Source organism: Monodelphis domestica, chromosome 2, assembly GCF_027887165.1.
Source record: "Monodelphis domestica isolate mMonDom1 chromosome 2, mMonDom1.pri, whole genome shotgun sequence".
NCBI classification, from domain to species: domain Eukaryota; kingdom Metazoa; phylum Chordata; class Mammalia; order Didelphimorphia; family Didelphidae; genus Monodelphis; species Monodelphis domestica.
This window is the reverse complement of record NC_077228.1, coordinates 509982319-510005694: the sequence shown is the minus strand read 5'-3', so window position 1 is coordinate 510005694 and position 23376 is coordinate 509982319. Positions and strand designations below refer to the sequence as shown.

The 23376-nt window shown below is 40.9% G+C and overlaps 1 protein-coding gene across 1 annotated transcript in view; it reads right to left on the bottom strand.

The window, feature by feature from the left end:
• VPS53 (VPS53 subunit of GARP complex) overlaps positions 1–23376 on the bottom strand; it is a 164389-nt gene that overhangs the window by 127250 nt on the left and 13763 nt on the right. Inside the window, exons 2-4 of the mRNA XM_016429290.2 lie at positions 22766–22846; positions 10057–10106; positions 7641–7707 (exon numbers count right to left, since the gene is read on the bottom strand). Coding sequence (XP_016284776.1) covers positions 7641–7707; positions 10057–10106; positions 22766–22846 — 198 coding nt within the window. The remainder of the gene's footprint in view (positions 1–7640; positions 7708–10056; positions 10107–22765; positions 22847–23376) is intronic.

Sequence of the window (23376 nt, the reverse complement as noted above, 5' to 3'; positions counted from 1 at the left end):
AGGATCTCAATCCCCTCTCTAGCATTCAATCCCTGTGTGACTTTAGTCAGCTTCCCTAGATTTCAGTCTGCTCAACTATAAAACAAGAGAGGCAAATAGTTTCTGGCACCCTGTCCATTCTTAAAATCCATTAAAGTCAACATTATCCTTCTAGGATATTGGTACAGAAACTAAGGAACAGAACACTGTCTTACAGATATCTAAAAATTTAAAGAGCTTCAGATGCTTCATCAAAAAATATCAAATGGGGTACAACTAAGTGGCTCAGTGGGTTGAGAGCCAAGACTAGAAACAGGAGGTCCTGAGTTCAAATCTGACCTCCGATGCTTTCTAGCTGTATGACCCTGTGCAAGTCACTTAACTCCTATTGCCTAGTCTTTACTGCTCTTCTGCCTTGGAACTTATGCACAGTATTGATTCTAAGAGGGAAGGTAAGGGTTAAAAAAATGCTTGAACAAAAAAGTAGGCATCTTAAAATGGCTAATAATGATTTAATATTTAAAATTTAAATTAATACTTAATATAATTGTTTCTGAACAATAAAAAAATAAACGTATAATAAATGTTATAAAGCATGACTGGTGGTTACCAATCTCTCATTATCAGCAGGATCATTGTTTCTTTCTTTGGTAGCTTTGATGAACTGAGTTTGTACATTCCCTTCTTTATGATTTTCTTCATAGCCAATAACACTAAGGTATAAGATAACTAGCCAGGTATTATCCAAAGCCATGGAATGACCTTGGCCTCAGACAATACTCTAGCTAATTAAGTTAACTGGTGATAAACTCATTAAACAACAAACTGATAACACCCACAAGTAAAAGATATGCTTATAGTGACAGAGTAGAGATGATGAAAGAGTCACAGAAAAGGCTTTCAGAAAGTCTTGAGACAGAAGGAATCCATCAAGGAAAGATATCAAGGAAGAGGAATGATTTTATAAACTGAATGAAGACCTTGGCAAGCTAGTATTGTGCAAATAATTCCAGGCCTGGGTTCAGGCAGGGTCTGGAGGTAAGAGTGAGATGACTGCACAAAGGAAACACTGGGTAGATGTGCCTGAGGCAAGTGGAGGGAGCAGGTTAGGACCTGAAAGGAGGCAAAGGAAGTAAGACAGCTCTGACCGGTCTGGCTAAGGGCTTTGAAACATGGAGTGAAGATCTCAGTCTGGTAGAGAAGCAACGTTATCAACCAACAGACCAAAGGAAGGCAGCTTTGGCAGCAGCAAATGAAGCATTCAATCCCCCAACTTTGTTCCATGATCACAAGAAAGACCAGATGAAATGGGCTCCATCACTATTACAAATCTCACTGCCATCTGATTTTCTGCCTCCATGTAGAGCCCTCCATATTCCTAAAGGCCACAGTACTGAAGGTGAACTATAGACACGGGGGCTGGTGGCATGGATACCTACAAAAAGTATTTGAATAATCTAGGAGCAAGATGGTAGCCTGGGTCTAGTCTAAGAAAACAGCTCTAACAATGGAAAAAATTCAGTTTCTGGCCACAGTTTGGAGACACCCAGCAAACAAAACAGTGCATTGAAAATGTTCCCCGACCACCTTTTCAAGACAACTCAAATGTATGTTGATACATATAGAAGAGAAGGCATGTGTTATTTACTCTCTTTTCCTTAGGGATAGACATAGTTAGGAGTATGCAAAGATGGGTAGTAGCATTGCAGAGTTTTTCTGCATGTAACAACACATGGTAATAGGCAGAATGAAAGATGAAGGTAAAATAAAATTATTACTGTGCTTAAATAAACCATTCAGAGGAGTCCATAGTCCTTGTCTTGGCTACCATCAAGACACTGCTCTAGGAGGCGATAAGCAGCCAGAGGTTCCCTTGGACATAGCTCAGCAAAGGCAGGCCAGCCAGGGTGGTTTCTGAGCCAGAAGAAATCCCCAGAAGGGACATCAATAACTGAACCGAAAGCCAAGGCCTTGGGTCTTTCTAGTGAAGGTAGCCACAGCTCGCTGGTGTCTGCATGGCCTACTGGTTTCAGCATTAGAAATGACCAATATCTGGGCTCCCAAGGAAAGCAGGGCTCCGCCCTGTGGTGAAATGTTCCACCCTTTGCAGTTATGTCCACCTACAATCAGAGCTGTTCAGAAGCTCACAGCTCCATTTTATAGTATTGTCTTCAAATATTCTGACAAAATATCATCCTAAAAAAGGAGATCAAATAGGCCAGTTTGGAAGAAACTCTGAGACAACTCTCAAAAAGAATTGAGTTTGTTAAAGCAAGAGGAGATGCTGGAAAAATGACAATTTCTCAAACTATTTAAGCTATTCCTTTTATACCATCTACATTTCTATCCTTAAATCAGAATGCTTCTTTAGCTAACAAATTTACCAATCTTTTGAAAACATATTTTTTTTCCAGGAAGAACTGAGAAAGGGCAGGGGAAAATGCTAAACATAATTAATTATCAAGGACTAATAGCCAGGGGCCTGGTAAATTCATCATCTAGCGAGTCGTTATGTGGCACTTTAAAAATATTATCTCATTTGATCTTCCTAACAATACTGGGAGGTAAGGGCTATAATATATATCCTTAGTTTAAAGATGAGGAAACTGAGTTAGAGGTTAAGTGCCTTACTCAGAGTCACACAGCTAGGCTATCTGAGGCTGGATTTGTGTTTAGGTCTTTCTGACAATAGGCCCAGCACTCATTCCACTATACTAGCTAGTTACCCTCTAATATCCTTGGATAATTCAAGCTGGTCTCAAGCTGTCAAAAACCTATTTATACCTAATTCTCCACCTAGATAAAGAGATCAAAGATGTCTAGCTTGGAGGACATTTCTTTCTTTAAAAAAAATAAAATAAAACACACACACACCTCTTTTTTTTTTTTTTGCTTGTCTGCCTGAATGAGATGGTGTCCTAATTCTGAAGCTGGAAAGCACATCCCATTTTTTACCTGGAGGGTAACTCGCTTCTCCAGGGAATTGTCATGAGAGTCGGTGTTAGCAGGCCTCTTTATCAATGGAAAATGAAGCAAAATTTAAACAGCACATCCTTGAGGACAGTGTACATTAGTGACAAAAACCAGAACAATTCAGGGCTCCGTGTTGAGGCCATGATAAAGGGCAGAGACAGAGCCCAGAAGACATCATGCTTAGGCTAGCTCTGTTCAAAGGCTGTCCTGGTTGCTCTTTAGCTATCTTTTCTCTCTTGCCCAGGAACTAGACAAACTTTGGCTGCTCTTCAAGTCAGTAAGAACAAAACTGATGATGATGATACCCATGATTACACAGCTCATACTCAGGTATGAGAGAGCCAGAGTCCAAATGCCAGCCTCCCATTCCATGTTCTTTTCACTACAGCTCACTAATTAATGTGAGATTGCTCCAATGGAGTCACGACACTATTGTAGTCAGATACAAAGGACCAGAGGTCTGGAGACTTGACACAACAGTCCTTTTCCCCAAACTCTCTCACAGATCATTAATTTTTTATCATGATCATTATTTCAGCATTTAATGAGTGGAGCATATAAGCTTCATGTTTAGCTTAGAGCAGGAAGTATGCTGTGAAGATCATGACTCCCAGGAGGCAGAGTGGTAGAAGGAGGGCATTGAATGTGAAGTCCAGAGTTCTGGGTGTGAATCTCAGCTCTGCCACTTACCACCTGTGTGACCTAGGGCAAATCAGTTTATCTCCCTCTCTGCAGACTTGCCACTAACTTGATGTGTGATCTTGGGCCTCAGTTTCCCCTTCTATGAAATAAGGATAACAACCCTCCCAGTTCTCTTTCTCATAGGGCTATAGTGAGAATCAAATGAAATACTGAATGAAAAGTTCTTTTTACCTGCCAAGTACTATATGGCATCTTACTAAAATTAATATAACGTTCAGATGGACAGAGTGCCAGGACTCAAGTACAGAACACCCGACTTCGAATCTGGCCTCAGATACTTCCTAGAGCTGTGTGACCCTAAACAAGTCACTTAATTCCACTTGCTAGCCTTTGCCCTTCTGTCTTAAGAGTTGTTGCTTAAGACAGAAAGTGAGGATTTAAAAATATAGAGATGTTTATTAGTATAATATTATTAGCAGTATGTTAGTGTATTCATTATTATGCCCAGTCTAAACCAGCAAAAGGTCAATATGTTCAACAGAATGTCAAGTTAGTCATGATTATTTTATAAATGTCAAATAACCCTAAAAGACCTATCTTACTATGACATCATTTAACAAATAATAAAAAAATAGGACCTCCCATAGAGGAGTCACTCCAAAACGCTCCTTCAAAGGAGCAGTATACTGGGCACCTAGTGAATTACCAAGCACTGTCTATATTCTAGGCATCACGGGAGGCACCAGAAGGAGCAGCATGGATGAGTTCTAGCTAAGACTCAAAGCTGGGGAGGCTAGTCCTGGCACATGAAGCCAGCAGACAGCTATACAACATACTGCCATATTCACAGAGTTTGGGGTTGTTTATAAAGGGTTATAGTAGCTCGTCAGCTGACAATCATGCACTGACTATTTATTTGCTCGAACAGGGACAGCCAAGAAATAGAAGATGCTGTCACTACACAGGTTTGGAAGGAAGCTTCTTTCACTTCCCCAGTTATTTTAAAAACTGGTCTGCTCTATATCAAAAAAAGCCAGGTCCTTTCTCAAGGTTACTTTTAGAAAAATATATTTCCCTTTGTTTCCATTAAGTCCTTTCCTTTGATTTGGGGCACACCTCAAATACTTATGAAAAAAAAATCACTCTTTGAGGAGTTCAGAAAGTGAAGTCTCTTCTGTTCATGGGGAGAGGGAAACACAGGGCCTCTCACCCTATAAAACTTCCCATTTTGGAGCAGTCCTAATTCCAACAAGTATGTGTTAGTAAAACAAAGCCTCCCTTCAGCAGACCAACAGACAGCCGCTGCTGAAGAGTGAGGCTCTCGCCACCACGAGCTGACAAGGCCTCCATCCAAAAGTTCTCTTAAAACAGGTTTTAACTTCAGCTTGCATCACACGAGCAACTGGAAAAAGACGGATGGAGATCATAGGAAAAGCAATTACTTCTCCTGGGCTTCCTCTGTCTGGATTCTAAGGAGATGAAAAGACAATTCCATTGCAGACTGAAATGCTATTAAACATTCTCAAAAATGTCTGTGACCTAGGAATATGGGGGGAGGATAGAGTAAAGGAGCAGGCACCAATATGCCTCCCCTGCAGTATTCTTGGACCAGCTCTCCAAAAACTGCCAGCATTAAGTGTGACCCAGAGGTTAAATGTAAGTGTCTACCTGCTCTCTATCTACACAGCATGACATGATGTAAAACTCTGATGAATCACCAACTTTCTTTTTATGTATTTAGGTCTGAAGTACCCACAATTTTCACAAGCATGCTGAAGATTCCAGCAGGCTGGTGGTATTGCAGGCTGACTGAATACTATAAGCAGTAGTGTTCTCTTTCCAAACAGTAGCAAAGGGGGCAGCCTGGGAACACCCAGACCCCAATCCAGTGCTAAGCCACTTTGCCATCATTCACACATATCCAGATCCCAGTGTGTATTCTAAACGGATTTCATTCTTTCATAGCTGAATTCATGAACCCAGCAAGGGGTCTATAGAGCTTAAAGCACTGTGCCCATTCATTTCCTCCAAAGATCACACTGGCATGGACCTCATCTGCTAAGTCCAATGGCAGCTCTTCAGGGAGGGCAATTACTCAAACCAAAAATATAGCAATTAGGTCTAAGAACCAAGCAAACAGTTTAAGAAACTAAAATGGAACATGACCCTATGAAGATGCCTATTAACAACACTCACTGTACCTACCAAGAGAAGAGATTAAAAAATAAATGGAAGAAGATTGTTCTGAAAAGAGAAAGAGAGGCAGAATTGAAAGAAAATCTCATTACAATCAAATTAAAATGAAAGAGACAGAAATATGCGTAAAACTATAAATTAAAAAGAGACTCATTAGCAACTGGATCACTGGATTACTTATAGCAAGAGAGAGTTTTCTGAGACCAACTAGAAAAGTAAAAGGGAAACTAAGAAACCAAGAAATCCTTTCATTCAATTCAGCAAACATCAACTGAGTACCTATCCCATGTCAGGGGATATGCTAGGCCCGTGATGGTGAAGCTATGGCATGTGTGCCAAAGATGGCATGCAGAGACCTTTCTGTGGGCATACACAGCCCCCCATATTTGGCCTGCTGGGAGCCTAGCCCTACCTCTGAACACAGGAGGGTGGCAGTGTCTTGTCAGCAGAGCACAGCCAGCCCAGGGCCAGTCACCTGGCCCCACCCCCAAGCACAAGAGGCAATTGGCCAGCCTGCATCCTGGCCCCACCGTGGGCCTCCCTTGAACACAGGGGTGGTTGGGGCACTGCACATAGTCAGGGGGCGGGGCATGCAGTTGGGGGTGAGGCACAGGTATGGGGAGTATGGCATAGGGTCCCTAAAAAGTTCCAAAAGGTTCTCCATCACTGTGCTAGACACTTGAGGACCAAACAAACCAGTGCCTACCCTCAAGGAACTTACATTCTATTGGTTATATAAAAAGGAGGAAGGCAAAAGTTACAAGGGCTTAAGTGATCAATGTTTAACTGTTCTGGAATGGTCATATCAAAATCTATGCTTTTAAAATGAGAGAGCATCAACTAGAGAAAGTCAAAGAAAACACATGAAAGAACTGGGACTATAGGAAGAAAGAGAGAATTCTAAAGGGAAGAGAGAATTTTTTCATTCATTACTTCAACAAACATTTTGTTAAATGCCTACATGTCAGACAGTGTGCAGGCTGTAGAAATAGCAAGGACAAAAGCAAAATAATCCTAGCCTTCAAGGAACTTAATTGCTATTGAGGAAAGGGGTAGAGAAGAAAGAATGAGGTTCATGGGTATTCTGTTACAATCATGATCTCTAAAAGAAAATGTTTTGAGTTCATTTGTGCTCAATTTCTTTTGTGAAGGGAATCTCCAGTGAGGAAACTAGCTCTACTGGGGCATTCTGGTGACTATTTAGCAATTCATGCCAATGTGTACCAGGGACATGATGATCTTTGTGAGTCTTTGAGTCTCCCAGGCCAGCCATCTTCTCTGGATGTCAAGACTCAAAAGTATGATAATGAAATGTGACTGCACAAGAAATTGTTCATAGACTATCACTTGGCCTTTCTATCATCTGACCACCCTTCCCCACCTTACTATCCTCCTTAGTTAGGAAGTTTATGAATGCATTTAGTGAGTTCTCGTCTTCAGGAGAGTTAGTATGTGAACTGTTGTGTGGTCTAAGGGTCTCATCCAGAAATAGCACAGATACCAAAAGAAGGCAGAGGAGGATATGCAATGCTGGTGAAGATGATTCAGAGGAACTGAACCCATAGCCCCACAGCCACAGACCATACGTAACCTTTTTTCTTGGGCACCATCTTACAAAGGGTGCCAATAATGAAAGAATAACAAAGAGGCTCATCATAAGTCATCCCTCCTACTGGAGACCCAAATCACATTCATGGCTTGTGGGATATCTCATTATGAAAAGGTTTCTGTAATAAGAGAGTCCGGTATATTGGCATTTAGTGACTGAAACCTTTGGGGGCAGAAGGATAGCAGAAAAAAAAGTGGAGGAAGATAAGACTGAGAGTTGGAGAGGGGGGCAGACTACTTACGTGCCTTCCATCCTGCCCCACATTAGTCTGACCTCTCACAACTGTTCGAATGTTGTCATCCAGTCTCCTGAGAGAAAAATAAAATGGTATAAATCACCCAAACAATCTATCCTGGGCAAACTAAAGTTCAAAGCCATCAATCCCTAATTTACTGCATAGTGTCTTTTCTGCAGATTTCATGCTGTTCCCCCCCGCCAAAAAAAAAGAATTATTTTTTTAAAAGAGATGAAATCAAATGGCTATGGGAAGTCTGGGCCACAGGGGTAACAGTGACAGCCTGGAGGCCGGGAGACCATTGGAACAAATAGCTTTCTTGTCTTGTTTGTTTAAAAATTCTACAGTTGCTTCAAATTCAAACACAAAAGAATAAGAACCAAAAGGCCTGATTCCTAATCCTTTCCCCACAAAGACCAGACTGCAGAGAGCTAGGAACAAGAAGAAAGACAATGACATTTATGACAACAAGATATGACTTAAATAATTCAAGAGAAAAACTGGTCCTGAGCAGCTCTGCTAGTTCAACAGCTTAAAGGAGACAGTAAAGAAGCAATTTTTTTCCTTCAAGCTCATACCTTCTTAATGTCAAACCTAAGCTGGAAGAGCGGCAAGAGCTAGGCAATTCGATTAAGCGACTTTCCCAGGATCACACAGCTAGGAAATATCTGAGACCAAATTTCAGGTCTGGTATTCTATCCACCAAGCCATCCAGCTGCCCCAGAATCAACTCTTGATCATCTGAGCAGCAAAAATCCAGTGAGTGGATCTTTCTTTAGATTTAGTGCTTCTTCTCTGCTTTTCAGCCATTCCACAGCACCTCACCAAATAACTATAGTTCTTTTATGATCAAAGTTATGGGGCAGGGATGAGGGATGCACAAAGGTTCAGGTATGAGGTGGGATCATCAATGGCTCTCCAGTGTCTCTGCTCACCTTGGGAAATGGATTGTGGTCTCTACTACTAAAGAGCTATTGTAAGTCCACAACTATTGACTTCCTTTATCGTTCAGTAACTAGCCACAGAAAGAACCTCTGCAGATCCTTTAAAGGAGTGATGGTAGAAAGAACATTGGACTTGGAGTCAAGGGAAGCCTGGGTTCCAGTTCCATTTGTGAATCTTCCTAATTGTGTGACCTTGCACAAATCACAATCTGAGTCCCAATTTCTCCACCTACAAAATGGGAATATTACCCACAATACCTACCTCACAGAGTTCTTGCAAGCAACAAATAAGACAGTGTCCCTAAAATGTTTTGTAAACCTTAAAGTCCTAAATAAATGTCAGTTCTTATTGTTACTGTGAATCTATTCAAATCTATTAATGGCATATATTCAAAGGTCCAGAGGCAGAAGATGAGGGAAAAAACTAACCCCTAGCCTCAAAGTGAATATTGCCTTCAATGAAATGTATGTAATCTGAGAACAGGATTAGCAGGGCCAACCTCAAACATCCAGGCTACTTCCTGGGAGGGCCAGTTAGCTTTCTCTACCCCTTAGACCCAGAAATCTGCGGCTAGGCACATATCTGAAGAAAGTCAATAATCAAAAGAAAGTCCTATAGACAAGAAAATATTTCTAGCAGTCTTTTTTGGAGTAGCAAAGACATAGAAGAAATTATATGTCCATCAAATGGGGAATGGCCAAACAAAATGTGGTACCATAACAGGAGGACAGCTCTATGATTTCACTGATGTAAGCTACTCCTGGGTGAAGAAATTCCCACTGCCAATGCAGTTGAGCTTACAGGAGAGCCAACTATGAGTATAGGAGCCCAGAAAGCTCAACTTAGTTAATGCACTGGTGAGTTCTGCTCAACTTTTTTTTTTTTATTCTTTGATAGAAGGAATGGCATTCTGGGAGGGAGGAGGGAGAAGGATACACTGGGAAATGCAAGTGCTATAAAAACAAATGATGTCCAATAAAACTTGTTGTTTAAATAAAATTAAATGGATGGGTAATATTAAGTTGGTTTTCCTTTAAGACCTCCCTGGACAGTTTTGAAACCCACATTCCCCAATGTCATCTGGTATATACGATAAGGCTATAAGCATAGCTCTGTTTTACTAACTCTAAAGAAAGCCCAATGTAGGCTGGTCTGCTCGTGGTGGAAAGAGTCATATAATTCATTACAAAATCCAATAGAATTGCTTTTGTTTTTCTTTTATTATCCCATGTTTGGGGCTAGCCTTGCTACTGCTTCTTCCTCCTTGTATGAATAATGACCGCAGAGCTAACTTCTTTGGCACAAAAGTCCTGTAGAAACTCAGATGAGAGTGAGGCCCTAAAAAAAAAATCCACATCAAACTTGAGACTGAAACACTCCCTCTGGCTAAGCACTACCTAGAAGATAACAACTGACCCAGCACATGCTTTGGCCTGCTCACAATTGAGGAAGACAAGGCAAATACTGGCTTACATACCTTATTTTCAATCGAATTTTGTTCACAACTTCGTCTATGTTTGCCAGAGACTAAGGAGGAAAGAAAGAGAGAGATTAGCTGTTATTTCTGTTCACAGAATTTCTCTTCCTTGGAAAATAACAGGCTGAAGTTGTGAACCTTCTAAGTGAAAACTTATAGCCTTGATTACTTTGTAAATGAAACAAACCCATTGCCTTTCAGTCTCAGGTAGTATAGATGAGAAAAAAATTTGAGGAAATGCTGCCCTCTTGTGGAGAAAGTTGAAAAGGTTCTATAGATTACAACTTCACACATTCTAAGACCAGATTACCAAAGTCAGTCAGTAGAGATGGCTGAGGGATGGAAGGGCCTGAGAAATCAGACTGTGCAAACACTTGGTTTTATTGATGAGTTAGTTCACTGAAGCCCAGAGCAGCCATTAGCAAGTCTGTTCAAAGCAAGGAACCACTAGACACATTGAAATACTGAAGGGACTAAAGTCCCATTTACCGCATGTTCTGATCAAGCCTTCAGAGACATTTCTTTTTTTAATTTATTTTTTTCTCTAATTACATGTAAAAAGAATTTTTAACATTGCTTTTTTTTTTAATTTTCAATTCCAAACTGTCCTCCTCACTCCCTCCTACCCCTTCCCTTTCTCTGAGTTGGTAAAGCAATCTGATATAGATTTTACATATGCAATCATGTAAAATGTTATATTAGTCATTTTGTGGAAGAGATCTCAAATTAAAAAAAAAAGAAAAGAAAATATAGTATGTTTTGGTCTGCATTCAGACTCCATCAGTTCTTTCTCTGGTAGCAGATAACATTTTTCATCATGAGTCTCTGAGGCCTCCCCTTCTTCCCCCTTCCCCTACCTGTCCCCACCATGTGGATAACAGAGAAAGACTGGTAAAAGAAGTTGTCTAAAAACGCATACTTCTTGAAATTAGGGTGTGGAAAAATACAGAAAGGGGCAAAGGATACGTCAAAGGCTCCCCGAATGATTCTCTGAAATCCATGAGCCTCTTTGGTCAAGAATTGACAATGAGATGAGACAAACTACTCTTACTGGAGTAACCTAAGATTGGTCCCAATCTAAGGCCAAAATCAAATTGCTGACATGAAGGTTCTCCAGAAAGATCTTGTAGAATTCCAAAATTGAAATGCTCAAAGAGGAGCTGAATACACTTGCAAGGATTCCTCATCCATTGTGATGATAGAAAAGAAACTCTTCAGGTATGGGCTAGACTCAATGACCTCTGAAATCCCTCCCAATTATGACATTCTATTTCTTAACATTCCTACTGTCACTACCTTGACTCAGACCATCCTTAACTCTCTCCTAGGTTCTGCAATGGCCTATAAACCAGTGTCCCTGCCTGAATTTTCTTCACCTTCATATGCACCCTATGGCACTCCTACCTTGGAAAGATGGGTATGATCCTATCTCTCAACAACTGAAACATCTCAGTGATTGGGATAGCTGGATGGCTCAGGGGATAGAAAGTCAGGCCTTGAGACAGGCCAGCAAAAACTGGCCTCAGACACTTACTAGCTGTATGACCCTGGGCAAATTATTGAGCCCCAGTTGCCCAGTCCTTATCATTCTTCTGGCTTAGAACCAATACTTAGTATCCATTCTAAGACCGATGGTAAAGGTTTTTAAAAAATTATAAAACCATAATGGTTCTCTACTGCCTCCAGGGTAGATTCCAAACTGTTTACAAGCCATACTGATTTAAGACCTCTCATAATTATAGGATCACAAGATCAGAGATTTGGAGCAAGAAAGGGCCTCCAAGGTCAGTTAGGTCAACCTTGCTGAAAACTTCAAGAAACTCCCAGCAAGGACCCCACTGCTGCCCATAACAAGTTTGCCTGTCAAATGATCACGATCACAAATGAGGGAGAAATGTCAGATAACCTTGAGCCAGAAATACTAGGAGCCACTCTCAACTTGCCTGGCCCCTGGTATTTGTAGAGCCTTAATCATTTTTCCTTCACACTCTATCTGCAGCATTTTATCAATGGTGAAACTAAAACATAGGAACATTAGGCAATTTTTCCAAGGTCACAATCTGGGGCACAGTCAAGATTAAAACCAGTAACTCTCTAGATGATGCTCTAATCACTGTACCAACTTACTAGATGCATTGAAGGCCATCAGGCAGTATTAGGGATGATAGGATTTAAATGCTACCATTTCTCTTGAAAATCTCTAGAATATTCTGTAATCTCCTTGGCATATCTATCTTTTATTGTTGTCCTATCATTTTCAGTTGTGTGACCTCATTTGGGGTTTTGTTGACAAAGAGACTGAAGTGGTTTGTCATTTCCTTCTCCAGCCCATTTTACAGATAAGGAAACTGAGGCAAATAGTGAAATAACTTGCCCAGGGTTAGACAACTACTGTTTGAAGCCAGATTTGAACTCATAAAGATGAGTCTTCCTGCTTCCAAGTCCAGTCTTCTACATATATCGCCACCTAGATGTCTTTATATCTTTATCTTTAGAGTTAAAAAAAAAAAAACCTCTTGCTTATATTAGAAAAGCAGCATTTTTGGAGCTCAAGGATTTGAATTCCTTGACTTTGTCGCTTACTACCTGAGTGTCCCAGAATAGGCAACTTCATCTTTCTAGGCCTCATAGTCTGCATCTGGACTCTTATCAGTTCTTTCCCTGAAGGCAAATAGCATTTTTCATCATGAGTCTCTGAGATTGTCTTGGATCGCTGTTTTGCTGAAAATAACTAGGTCATTCACAGTCATTCATCAAAAAATACTGCTGTTATTGTGTACAGTGCTCTTATGGTTCTGCCCCTTTCACTTTCCATCAGTTCATGTAGGTCTTTCCAGGTTTTTCTGAAATAGTCCTGCTCATCATTTCTTATATCACAATAATATAACGTGACTTATTCAATCATTCTTCAACTGATGGGCCATCCCTCAATTTCCAATCCTTTGTTAATACAAAAAGAGTTGCAATAAATATTTTTGTCCAAATACGATTCTTCCCCGACCCCTTTTTAAAATTTCTTTGGGAGACAGACCTAGCAGTAGTATTATTGCTGGATCAAAGACTATGCACAATTTTATAGCCTATTGGGCATAGTTCCAAATTGCTCTCCAGAATGGTTGAACCAGTTCACAATTCTACTAAAAGTGCATCAGTGTTCCAACTTTCCCACATCCTCTCATTTGCCATCTTCCTTTTTTGTCGTATTAACCAATCTGATATGAAGTGGCACCTCAAAGTTATTTTAATTTGCATTTCTCCAATCAAGTATGATTTAGAGCATTTTTTCATATGACTATTGATGGCTTTCATTTCTTCATCTGAAAACTGCCTGTTCATAGCCTTTGGCCATTTACTCACTGGAGAGTGATTTGTAGTTTTATAAATTTGACTCAATTCTCTATACATTTGCTAGCTCTAAATTTATGATTATAAGATGCCATGACTCTGGGAAAAGAGAGGTGGATAAAGCTTAGAACCTGGAATCAGGTACACCCAAGTTGGAATCTCACCTCAGATGCTGGCTGGGTGATCTTGAGCAACCACTAAAAGACTGTCTGCCCTTTGACCCAGCACTGCTAGGTTTATACTCCAAAGAAATAATAAGGAAAAAGACTTGTACAAGAATATTCATAGCTGCGCTCTTTGTGGTGGCAAAAAATTGGAAAATGAAGGGATGCCCTTCAATTGGGGAATGGCTGAACAAATTGTGGTATCTGTTGGTGATGGAATATTGTGTCCAAAGGAATAATGAACTGGAAGGATTCCATGTGAACTGGAAAGACCTCCAGGAATTGATGCAGAGTGAGAGGAGCAGAACCAGGAGAACATTGTACACAGAGACGGATACACTGTGGTACAATCGAATGTAATGGACTTCTCCATTAGTGGAAATGCAGTGATCCTGAACAACCCGGAGGGATCTATGAGAAAGAAAACTATCCACATTCAGAGGAATTCAGGTGATAACAACAATTTTTAAGAGTTACCAATAACCTCTTTTCTTGTAGGGATACATATCATTTTATCAACTTTGGGGGTCCCTTAAGAAAAGTTTGCTTTTTGTTTTGTTTTGGTTTTGGTTTCCCCCCCTTTCTTAATTACTTTTTAATGATTCTATTGAGTTCTGTATTTGGGCATCAAATTTTCTGTTTAGGTCTGGTCTTTTCTTTACGAATGCTTGGAATTCTTCTATTTTATTAAATGACCATACTTTCCCCTGTACGGATATAGTCAGTTTTGCCGGGTAGTTGATTCTTGGTTGTAGACCTAGTTCCCTTGCTTTCCAGAATATCATATTCCATGCCTTTCAGTCATTCAGTGTGGATGCAGCCAGATCCTGTGTTATCTTAACTGTAGTTCCATGGAATCTGAATGAATTCTTCTTAGCAGTTTGTAATATTTTTTCATTGGTCTGGTAGTTCTTGAATTTGGTTATAACATTCCTGGGTGTTGTCAGTTGGGGATTAAGTACAGGAGGTGATCTGTGGATTCTTTCAATCTCCACTTTTCTCTCTTGTTCTAGAATGTCAGGGCAGTTTTCTTGGATGATTTCCTATAGGATGATATCCAGGCTTTTTCTTTTGTCATGGTTTTTTGGTAGATCAATGATTCTTAAGTTGTCTTTCCTGGAACGATTTTCTAAATCTTCTGTTTTGTAAATGAGATGTTTCATATTTTCCTCAGTTTTTTCATTCTTTTGATTTTGTTTTATAGTTTCCTGCTGCCTTGTGACATCACTTGCTTCTAATTGTTGTATTCTGGTTTTTAAAGACTGAATTTCATCCCTGGCTTTTTGGTCATCCTTGTCCTTCTGATCTCTCATCTCCTTTGTCTCATTTTCAAGCTGATTAATTTTGGTTTTCAAGACACTATTTTCTCATTTTAGTTCAAGTGCCTCGGTTTCCAGATGACTTATCTTGCTTTTTAAGTGAGTTCTTCCAAAGCCTGTGTCCAATTTGCTGGAGTTTCTGGTTTTGCTTGGTGTTCCTTGATCCTCCTGTTACATTTGCTCATTACCTGGATAGAAGCTGTAGATTGTAATTTCTTTTTTCTTTTTCTGTTGTTTGCTCATATTTGCCCCTTATTTTCCCCTTGTAGTTGCCTGCACTCTTGCTCCTCTCATTGTGTGCTGGATCTGTTGGTTTGGGCTTTTCTGTCAGCCTTCACCCTTGGAGCTTATTAGCAAGGCTTTCAGAGCAGTCTGTGGGGGAGGGGTGTTGGAGCTTGAGTTTCCCTGCCCTCTGAAGGCTTGATAAGATTAAGCCCAGCGGAGTTGAATTTGCAGAGCTGTATGTGCCCTGAGGCCAAAACCTCGGGAAGGGGTGGGGGGCAATATGGAGTGTCTCCAATGCTACAACTAGGCTGTCTGCCTCCTCTGTGCTTCTCCTCAAGCTGCCACCCAGCTGCCCATGTTCAAAACCCTGAGCCTGGCACAGCTTGCCTGAAAATGAGTGCCCTTTCCCACCCAAAGATTCCAGCCACTGCTGGAGGCTCAGTACTGTAGTGGGGGAGAGGTCCTGGGACCTTCCTTCTCCTGTCCCTTAAAACTGAGTGTTCTCCAAGTCAGGCTTTTTGAGGGGTGTACCTTTTAAGTCGAGTCCAGCAGGAGGGTTCCTTGGCTCTGTCCTGTTGTTAAGTTTGGTTTTCAGTCCCCTAGGAGCATTTGGTTTTTAATCGGTAAGGAAGGGTTTTCAGAGGTCTGAACTTTTGCTGCCTCTACACTCTGCCTCTCTATTTGGCCTCATTTTAAGAGAAACCTCCTTTCCTATAAGCTTTTGTATTACAAAGACTTTACCTATTATCAAACATGATTAGACTTCTAGCATTACTAACTAGATAGAAAACAGAGATACTTTATGAGGTTCTACTCTAACCAACTCCAGTAGGCACAAGCCTGTGGCCCATGGGTTAACAGGTTAAAAAGCAAGAGTCTAGAACACCAGAAGGGCACTTGGAAGGCTCAGTCAGTAGCATCATATGCCTTCAGTTCTAACCTTTTTTTTTTTTGTTTCTAAGGAACCTGGAGCTGGATGTGGAGGTCTCAATTCCTAAACCTCTCTTAGAGAATAAAAACAAAGCAACAACTAATACTGAGAATAATCTTCACCAACATCACCAATGATCCCTTCATCTTCAAATCTGATGGACTCTTCTTATCATTCTTGACCTTTCTGCATCTTCAGACACTGCTGTCTACTCTTTCCTGCTGGAGCCTCTTTCCTTCAGTTTCTAGGCCTGCTCTTCTCAGTCTCCTTTGTGGGATTTTCCTTCATATCTTGACACCTAAGCAAGCATGTACAATAGGCCCTCTTCTCCTTTCTCTACATATTCTCTTACTTGCTCTCATGGGTGTGTAAAGAGTGAATCAAACTCTCTTTGTCTATCAATCAGCAACTTTTAAGTTAATCAATCAAAAACGCAAGTACCCCTACTTAGTACCTTACCAGTCACTGAGTATGAGAGGTCCAAGTCACTTGCTAGAGTGGGTGACAACACCCCAAGGCAAGTGCTAGGCAAATTGAAAGACTGTAATGGGTTCCTGTAAAGTAGGAAAGGGATAGGAAGTGATATGGGGAAAGGACTATAAAAAGTCCTGAACTTCCTGTCCAAGAGTCTTTTCCTTTGAACAACTTCTTTGGAATTCATCTTTGGAGTCTCTCTGCATCAGTGAGCCAGCCTGGAGAAGATTTTTCCCCTTGATCCTGCACTGGCTTTCCGGGTGAGTAGCTGGCCATCCTTTCCTGGCTTTTGGAAAGATTGGTTACAGAGATTCCTGCCTTGGCTTTGGAGGAGGCTGCATCAGTGGAACCCTGGCTAAAGACACCACCAGGACTTCTGGCTGGGGATACCGAGAAAACTCACATGAAGATAGAATCTTGGGAAAGCCCTGCTTGGCCTAAGCCTGGCTTCTCAGGAGAAGGGCTGGTAGGCTTATTAGAATCTGTCTCTTTATTTACATTTTTCCACTTTCACTCTTTCCACCTCTTTGTAAATAAAGCTGCTAAAAGTCATTTTAACTTAAGCTGTAATATTTTTAAATCAGCGACCATGATATTACTTTAGAACTTTCATATTGGCATAAAGCCTAAATTTAATTTCTTACAGGTCCAACTATCAAAACATTCCCATATCTACCTGGCCAGTCCATATCTTTCCTGAGCTCCAGTCTTGAATCAAAGGCTACCTCTCCACCTGGATATCCCATAGGCATCTCAAACAACCTGCCCAAAATGGAATTCATTATCTTTCCCCAAAAACCTTCCTCTTCTAACTCTCTGTGTGTCACAGAGAAACAAATATTAGTCAACAAGACCTCATTGTTGGAAATCCTGCTTAGGCACTCAGTGCTGTGTGATACTGCTAAAGTCATGACATCTCTGGGCCCACAGGGTTGTTGGGATGATCTCTGCATTTTATAAGCTTGGAAGAACTCCTCAAATATCAGTAATCATTATTGTTGCTGTTGCTATGACTGTTAAGGATACGACCACTCTCTGAGTCGCTCAGATCACACCCTCAGAATAAACTACCTCTCTCTTCCCATAATCATTTCATGAGTAGGTTTTGTCGAGTCTATCCCTGAAGTATCCCTTACATCCTCTCCTCTCTATATGTGCTGCACTACCCTAGGCCAGGTCCTTATCACTCCTTGCTACTAATGCACTGGCCTTCTAACTGACCTCCCTGCCTCTGATATCTTCCCTCTCCAATTCATCCTTCTCACATCACCCAAATGAGTCCTAAAGGAGAGCTCTGCCTCTGTCTCTCCACAGCCCAAGAAGGTTCAATGGCTCCCTTTCGCCTACAGGATAAAATGCCAAAGCTGTTATTGGGCATTTAAAGCCCTCACAGAATGGCCAGTTTCCCTATCCAGACCATCTTCACACTACTCTCTCATTCCTGACAACTGACAAACCTGCTATGCCCCCTCCCCAACCTTTCAGCTCCTGGCTTCTATATCTTTCCTCAAGCTCTCCCTGTGCCACAAATTCACACTCTCTTCACCTCTCTCTATTGCTTCTTAGAATTCCTGACTTCTCTCAAGGCTCGTTTTGATGCCATATTCTAGAAGGCCTTTCTTCACTTCCCTCATTATCAGAGCACATCCCTATGTCCAAACTTCCTAGCAATACTACTACTCTGTTTATATTTTGAATCTACCTGGTAAAACATACTCTTTGCTGCATGTCCCTCATGCCCAGCACATTGCCTCCAAGGGCTTAAAAAATGCTGGCTGCCAGCCATACCCCTGCTGGGTTTATACCTCAAAGAGATCATAAGAAAAAAGACTTGTAAAAAAATATTTATAGCCACGCTCTTTGTGGTGGCAAAAAATTGGAAAATGAAGGGTTGCCCTTCAATTGGGAAATGGCTGAACAAATTGTGGTATATGTTGGTGATGGAATACTATTGTGCTCAAAGGAATAATGAACTGGAGGGATTCCATGTGAACTGGAACAACCTCCAGGAATTGATGCAGAGTGAGAGGAGCAGAACCAGGAGAACATTGTACACAGAGATGGATACACTGTGGTACAATCAAATGTAACTGACTTCTCCATTAGTGGCAGTGCAGTGATCCTGAACAACTTGGAGGGATCTATGAGAAAGAACACTATCCACATTCAGAGGAAGAACTGTGGGAGTAGAAACACAGAAGAAAAACAACTGCTTGATCACAATGGTTGAGGGGATATGATTGGGGATGTAGACTCTAAATGAACACTCTACTGCAAATATCAATAATATGGAAATAGATCTTGATCAATGACACATGTAAAACCCAGTGGAATTCTATGTCAGATATGGGGGAGGGCAAGGGGAGGAGGGGAGGGAAAGAACATAAATCATGTAACCATGGAAAAATATTCTAAATTAATTAATTAAATAAAAATTTTCCATTAACTGAAAACATTTCTTAAAAAAATTAAAAACAATTTTTTTTAATGCTGGCTGCCAGAATGTTGACTAGTAAAATGGGAAAAAGCAGCAGGCAAGTTTCCAATCATTGCTACTAGAGTAATGAGTTCCCAAAAGGGAGGGCACTTGGTACCTTATTCATCTTTGTATCTCCCTCAATCCCAAGCATCATAGAACATAAAAGGCCCTTCAATATTTGCTGAATGATGAAACTGGACATGCCAAAGTATCAATGCGAGGTTGCTCTCAGCAGGCATAGCTTTGAGGAAAATGTTCTACCTCCCCTGAGTTAGGCCTAAGCCCCAGGCTCCAGCATTCCTGTTCCAACCAGATAGCAGAGAGGCCATTGGGAGAAAAAAAGGCCAACATCATTCCCTCTCTCCCTTCTGATAGCTGCTTCATAGAGCTTCTTAACCACATAAGGCTTTCAGATTTAGAGTGCTTTCCTCACAATAACCCTGGAAGGCAGGTAACAGAAGGACTATGATTCCTCACATTTTATGGATAAGACAGTGAGTTCAGACTCCCCAAGGGTCACCCAGCAAGGAAGCATGAGAGCCAAGTCACAAACCTTAGCCTTCCAACCCCCAGAACCTCATTTTCACCCCAGCATTATGCTACTTCTCAGGCAGAGCACACTACAGGAGATACTGGGATAAAGACACCACGGTCTGCAATTCTTCTAGGAGCTTATTACTATCTTGGAGCAGCAAAGCATGATGGGAGCTCCCTGTCACTGACTGAGAATGCTTGCCAGCTGGGCTAATACAATTCTTTTTCAGGTACAGTTTAGACTCAATGGCTCTGCCAAAGAAGAAATTCTGGGAAATGTGCTGTTTCAATGACCAAATACCTCAAGCTTCCAGTCTCCCAGATCTAGGGTAGGAAGAGCTCTTCAAGGCTATAGGTCAAGTGAGCTCTCAAGGCTACACAGGCATTAATTAAGTGGACCAGAGGTCTATAGCCAGAAGAGACCTCAGTGGTCATCTAGCTCAATCACCTCATTTTACAGAAGGTGAAACTGATTTCCAAAAACATTGTCATTTATGCAAAGCCTCTTGAGTGGCCTAGGTGATTTAAGATCCCAAATCCAGCACACACTTTCCTCAATGATCCCTCTGACCTTCTGCTGGGCCACTACTTCCATGTGACCCGTCAGTTCTGTTCCCAGGTCACAGGAGAAATGTAGAAAGTCAAACCATGGTGTTTTCTAGTCTGCTATAAATGCATTCTTAAACTAGTCCCTCACAATCTCTTGGTAATCCTAGGAGAGCAAATTAGCAAAGCAAAAAGAACAGGAGGCTTGAAAGGTAGAGCCAAGCCACAGTTCTGTCCCTAACTAGCTGTGTGGCCTTAAATAAGGCATTTCATTTTGATGAGCTTCCGCTTCCTCACCAGTAAAATGGGAATAATAACACTTGCATTACATGTTGTTGGGTGGTTGTGAGAATAAACAGGTGATAACAGATATGTACAGATAAATTATTATTTTTGTTAATCTTATTGAGTGATCAAATCTGGCTTCTTTTCTAGGGTATGCTGCATCTAATGAAGGCTTGGAGAAAACCAAAGAGACTTTTCACCTTCCACTAAGCCAATCCTCAGAGGACAACAACAGTAAACCAATTTCACCTCTGGCCAGAGTCCTGAACAAGGAACTGATGGTAAACTGAAAATCTTGCTGGATCCTGTCATGGGTCTACTTTATTAAAAATGTGGGAAAGGCAACCTGGCAAGGTAAATAGAGAGCCAGCCTGGAAATTAAAGAGCTGAGTTCAAGTTCTGTCTACCTAAAGTATTGCATCTGGAGTCAAGATTTCAGTTGAAATTCTACCTCAGACATCCTGAGCAAATCCCTTAACCTCTCTAGCTACCTGAATGTCTTCATGTATAAAATGGAGATAAGAATAACCCTCATTTCCCAGAACTGTTATGAGGATTAAATGAGATAAAATGTTTAAAGAGCTCTGCAAATCTTAAAGCTACATAAATACTAACCAAGTTCGAGAGAGAGAGAGAGAGAGAGAGAGAGAGAGAGAGAGAGAGAGAGAGAAATGGAAGGAGAGAGGGAGGGAAGTCAGTAAATTATTTAACTGTTCAGTGTCCAAGGCTCTAAGTTGCCAAATAGCTCTTATAATTTTGAAGTGAAAGGACTTCCCTCCTTAGGAGTTCCTTGCACCAATGAAATCACAAGTACAGTTTAAAAAATAACATCAACAGCCCAGGTACCAATCCCAGGGCAGCAAATGAAGAGGGAGGAGATCTGCTGGGGGGGGGGTGGGGGGAAGGATCATTAAGGCAATGAAAACAGGGATGGGCTGAAGTAAGAATTTTATAAATCTGAAAACTAGAAGGTTCACTCACATCTGACTCATCCTAGACAACTACAGAGGTATTCTTTTTTTAAATTGTCACAACCTATCTTTATATCCCAACATTTAAATGTAATAAATAGTCCCAGGGCATAGGAAATTCTGCCTTGTCTCTCACCTATATCCTCAATGCCCCTGCTTTTGTCTCAATCCCAGTCCTCATCTATCTTGATCAGTAATTAGCAGAACTCCCCACCTCCAACTCAGTGTGAATGACTCCAATGAGATATTAATGAGCAGAGGAGATATCATAGGGAATATAATTTCTTTCTTCTTTTTTTAAATTTATTTTAAAGTATTTCTCCATGGTTACACGATTCACGTTTTTTCCATTCCCTTTTCTCTCCCACCTCCCAGAGCCAACAAGCAATCTCACTGGGTTGTACATGTATTATCACTCAATACCTATTTCCATATTATTCATTTGTGTAATAATCTTTTAAAACCAAAATCCCAAATCCCATACCTACATAAACAAGTGATAAATCACAGTTTTGGGGAATACAATCTCAAAGAAGAAATCTATATAATAAAAATATTTCCATTTTCCAGAAAACAGTTACTTTGTCACTCTTGGGGGTACAAAGAAAGGCCAGGAGCAGTCTTGGGCCTCAAGAAGCTTCCAGGCAAACAAGATGTAGAGAGGATAAACTGGATTTTGCCAAATGATTGTATCAATCAGCAATCACAAAGAGAAGGCATTAAGGGAGACCAAGAAAGCCAGTTTCTGTTCTCTCTCTATTCTCATCTCAAACACCCCTGTCATATCTCCAAGAAAGCCCACCTTACTACCAAACCACCCTACAAAATAAAACATACCACCAAAATGTACCGAAGTTTGAGGGACAGTTAGGTGGCTGGGGGTGTGGAGGGTGGACAAGTTAGATGTCAGTGGAGTCTTAGCCAGGCCTAAGAGACAGGAGATCTGGGTTCAAATCTGGTTTCAGGCACTTCCAAGCTATGTGACCTAGGGCAAGTCACTTAACCCCCATTAACTAGCCCTTACTATTCTTCTGCTTTGGAATCAATATACATATTGATTCAAAGATGGAAAGTAAAGGTTTAAACAAAACAAAACAAAAAAACCACACCAATGTTTGGAGGGAAAGGGAAGGGTATAGGTGTGTGGCAACTCTTCTCATTTCCATTCAAATACACCTTATCTCTTGCAAATTCACTGCTGAGTCTAGCTGATTCTTAAAAAAATGATCTGTGATTTCTAGCAATTTTTTCATTAGAACAAAATTCAGTAGCAACAAGGTGATAATACTGTGTTGGACCTGTACTTAATTCTCCATCATGAATCACTCTTGCCTGGGCCAAGGGGTCATCACATTATCTAAAGAGAAAGCAGATCACAAACTTCTGTATGAGTAGGCAATGTACTAGCATGAATACCATTTAAAGACTAAACTTACCTGTTCTGTTGGGAAAAGGGCATTAATGTATTCCACAGCATTGAAATCTGCTCTATCCAGAGGATCCTGGCTTGGAAACACCTAAATAAGGAGTAGGGTTAGGGGAGGGAAGGAAAAAGAGAGAGAGATTTTTATTAATTAGTATTTGTGACTTTAAAAATTCGAGCGCATAGGAGAAGCTGCTATAATGAAACAGAGTACTGCCTATCGAGAATTTGGTGCCTATATGCAAAGGGTCTTGGAGGTATGCTCTGGCAATACCATGATGAACTATGATCTCCTGCCATGGTATCAGGATTATCATTTCCCTGGTGACATTACTGCTTCTATTCTCTTTTCCATGTTCTGTTTTTAGGAGTGCCAGTCCTAGTTCCAGTATGAGGATCGAGGAGGTTAGTCAAGTTGGGAAATGGCAACTGCAGTCCCCACCTATGTTATAAATCCTTCTGCCTTAGCATCTTTGCCCTCTGCATTCTGCTCTCCCCAACAGTGGTCGTCTCCAGGTAAGATTTATGGCTTTCCTTTCTGTCTTTGGCAATCTGGTGAGGTCTGTGGATCCCTTCGCAGTTTAACATTTTTTAAAAGTATAAAAAAATCCACAGCATAAAAAA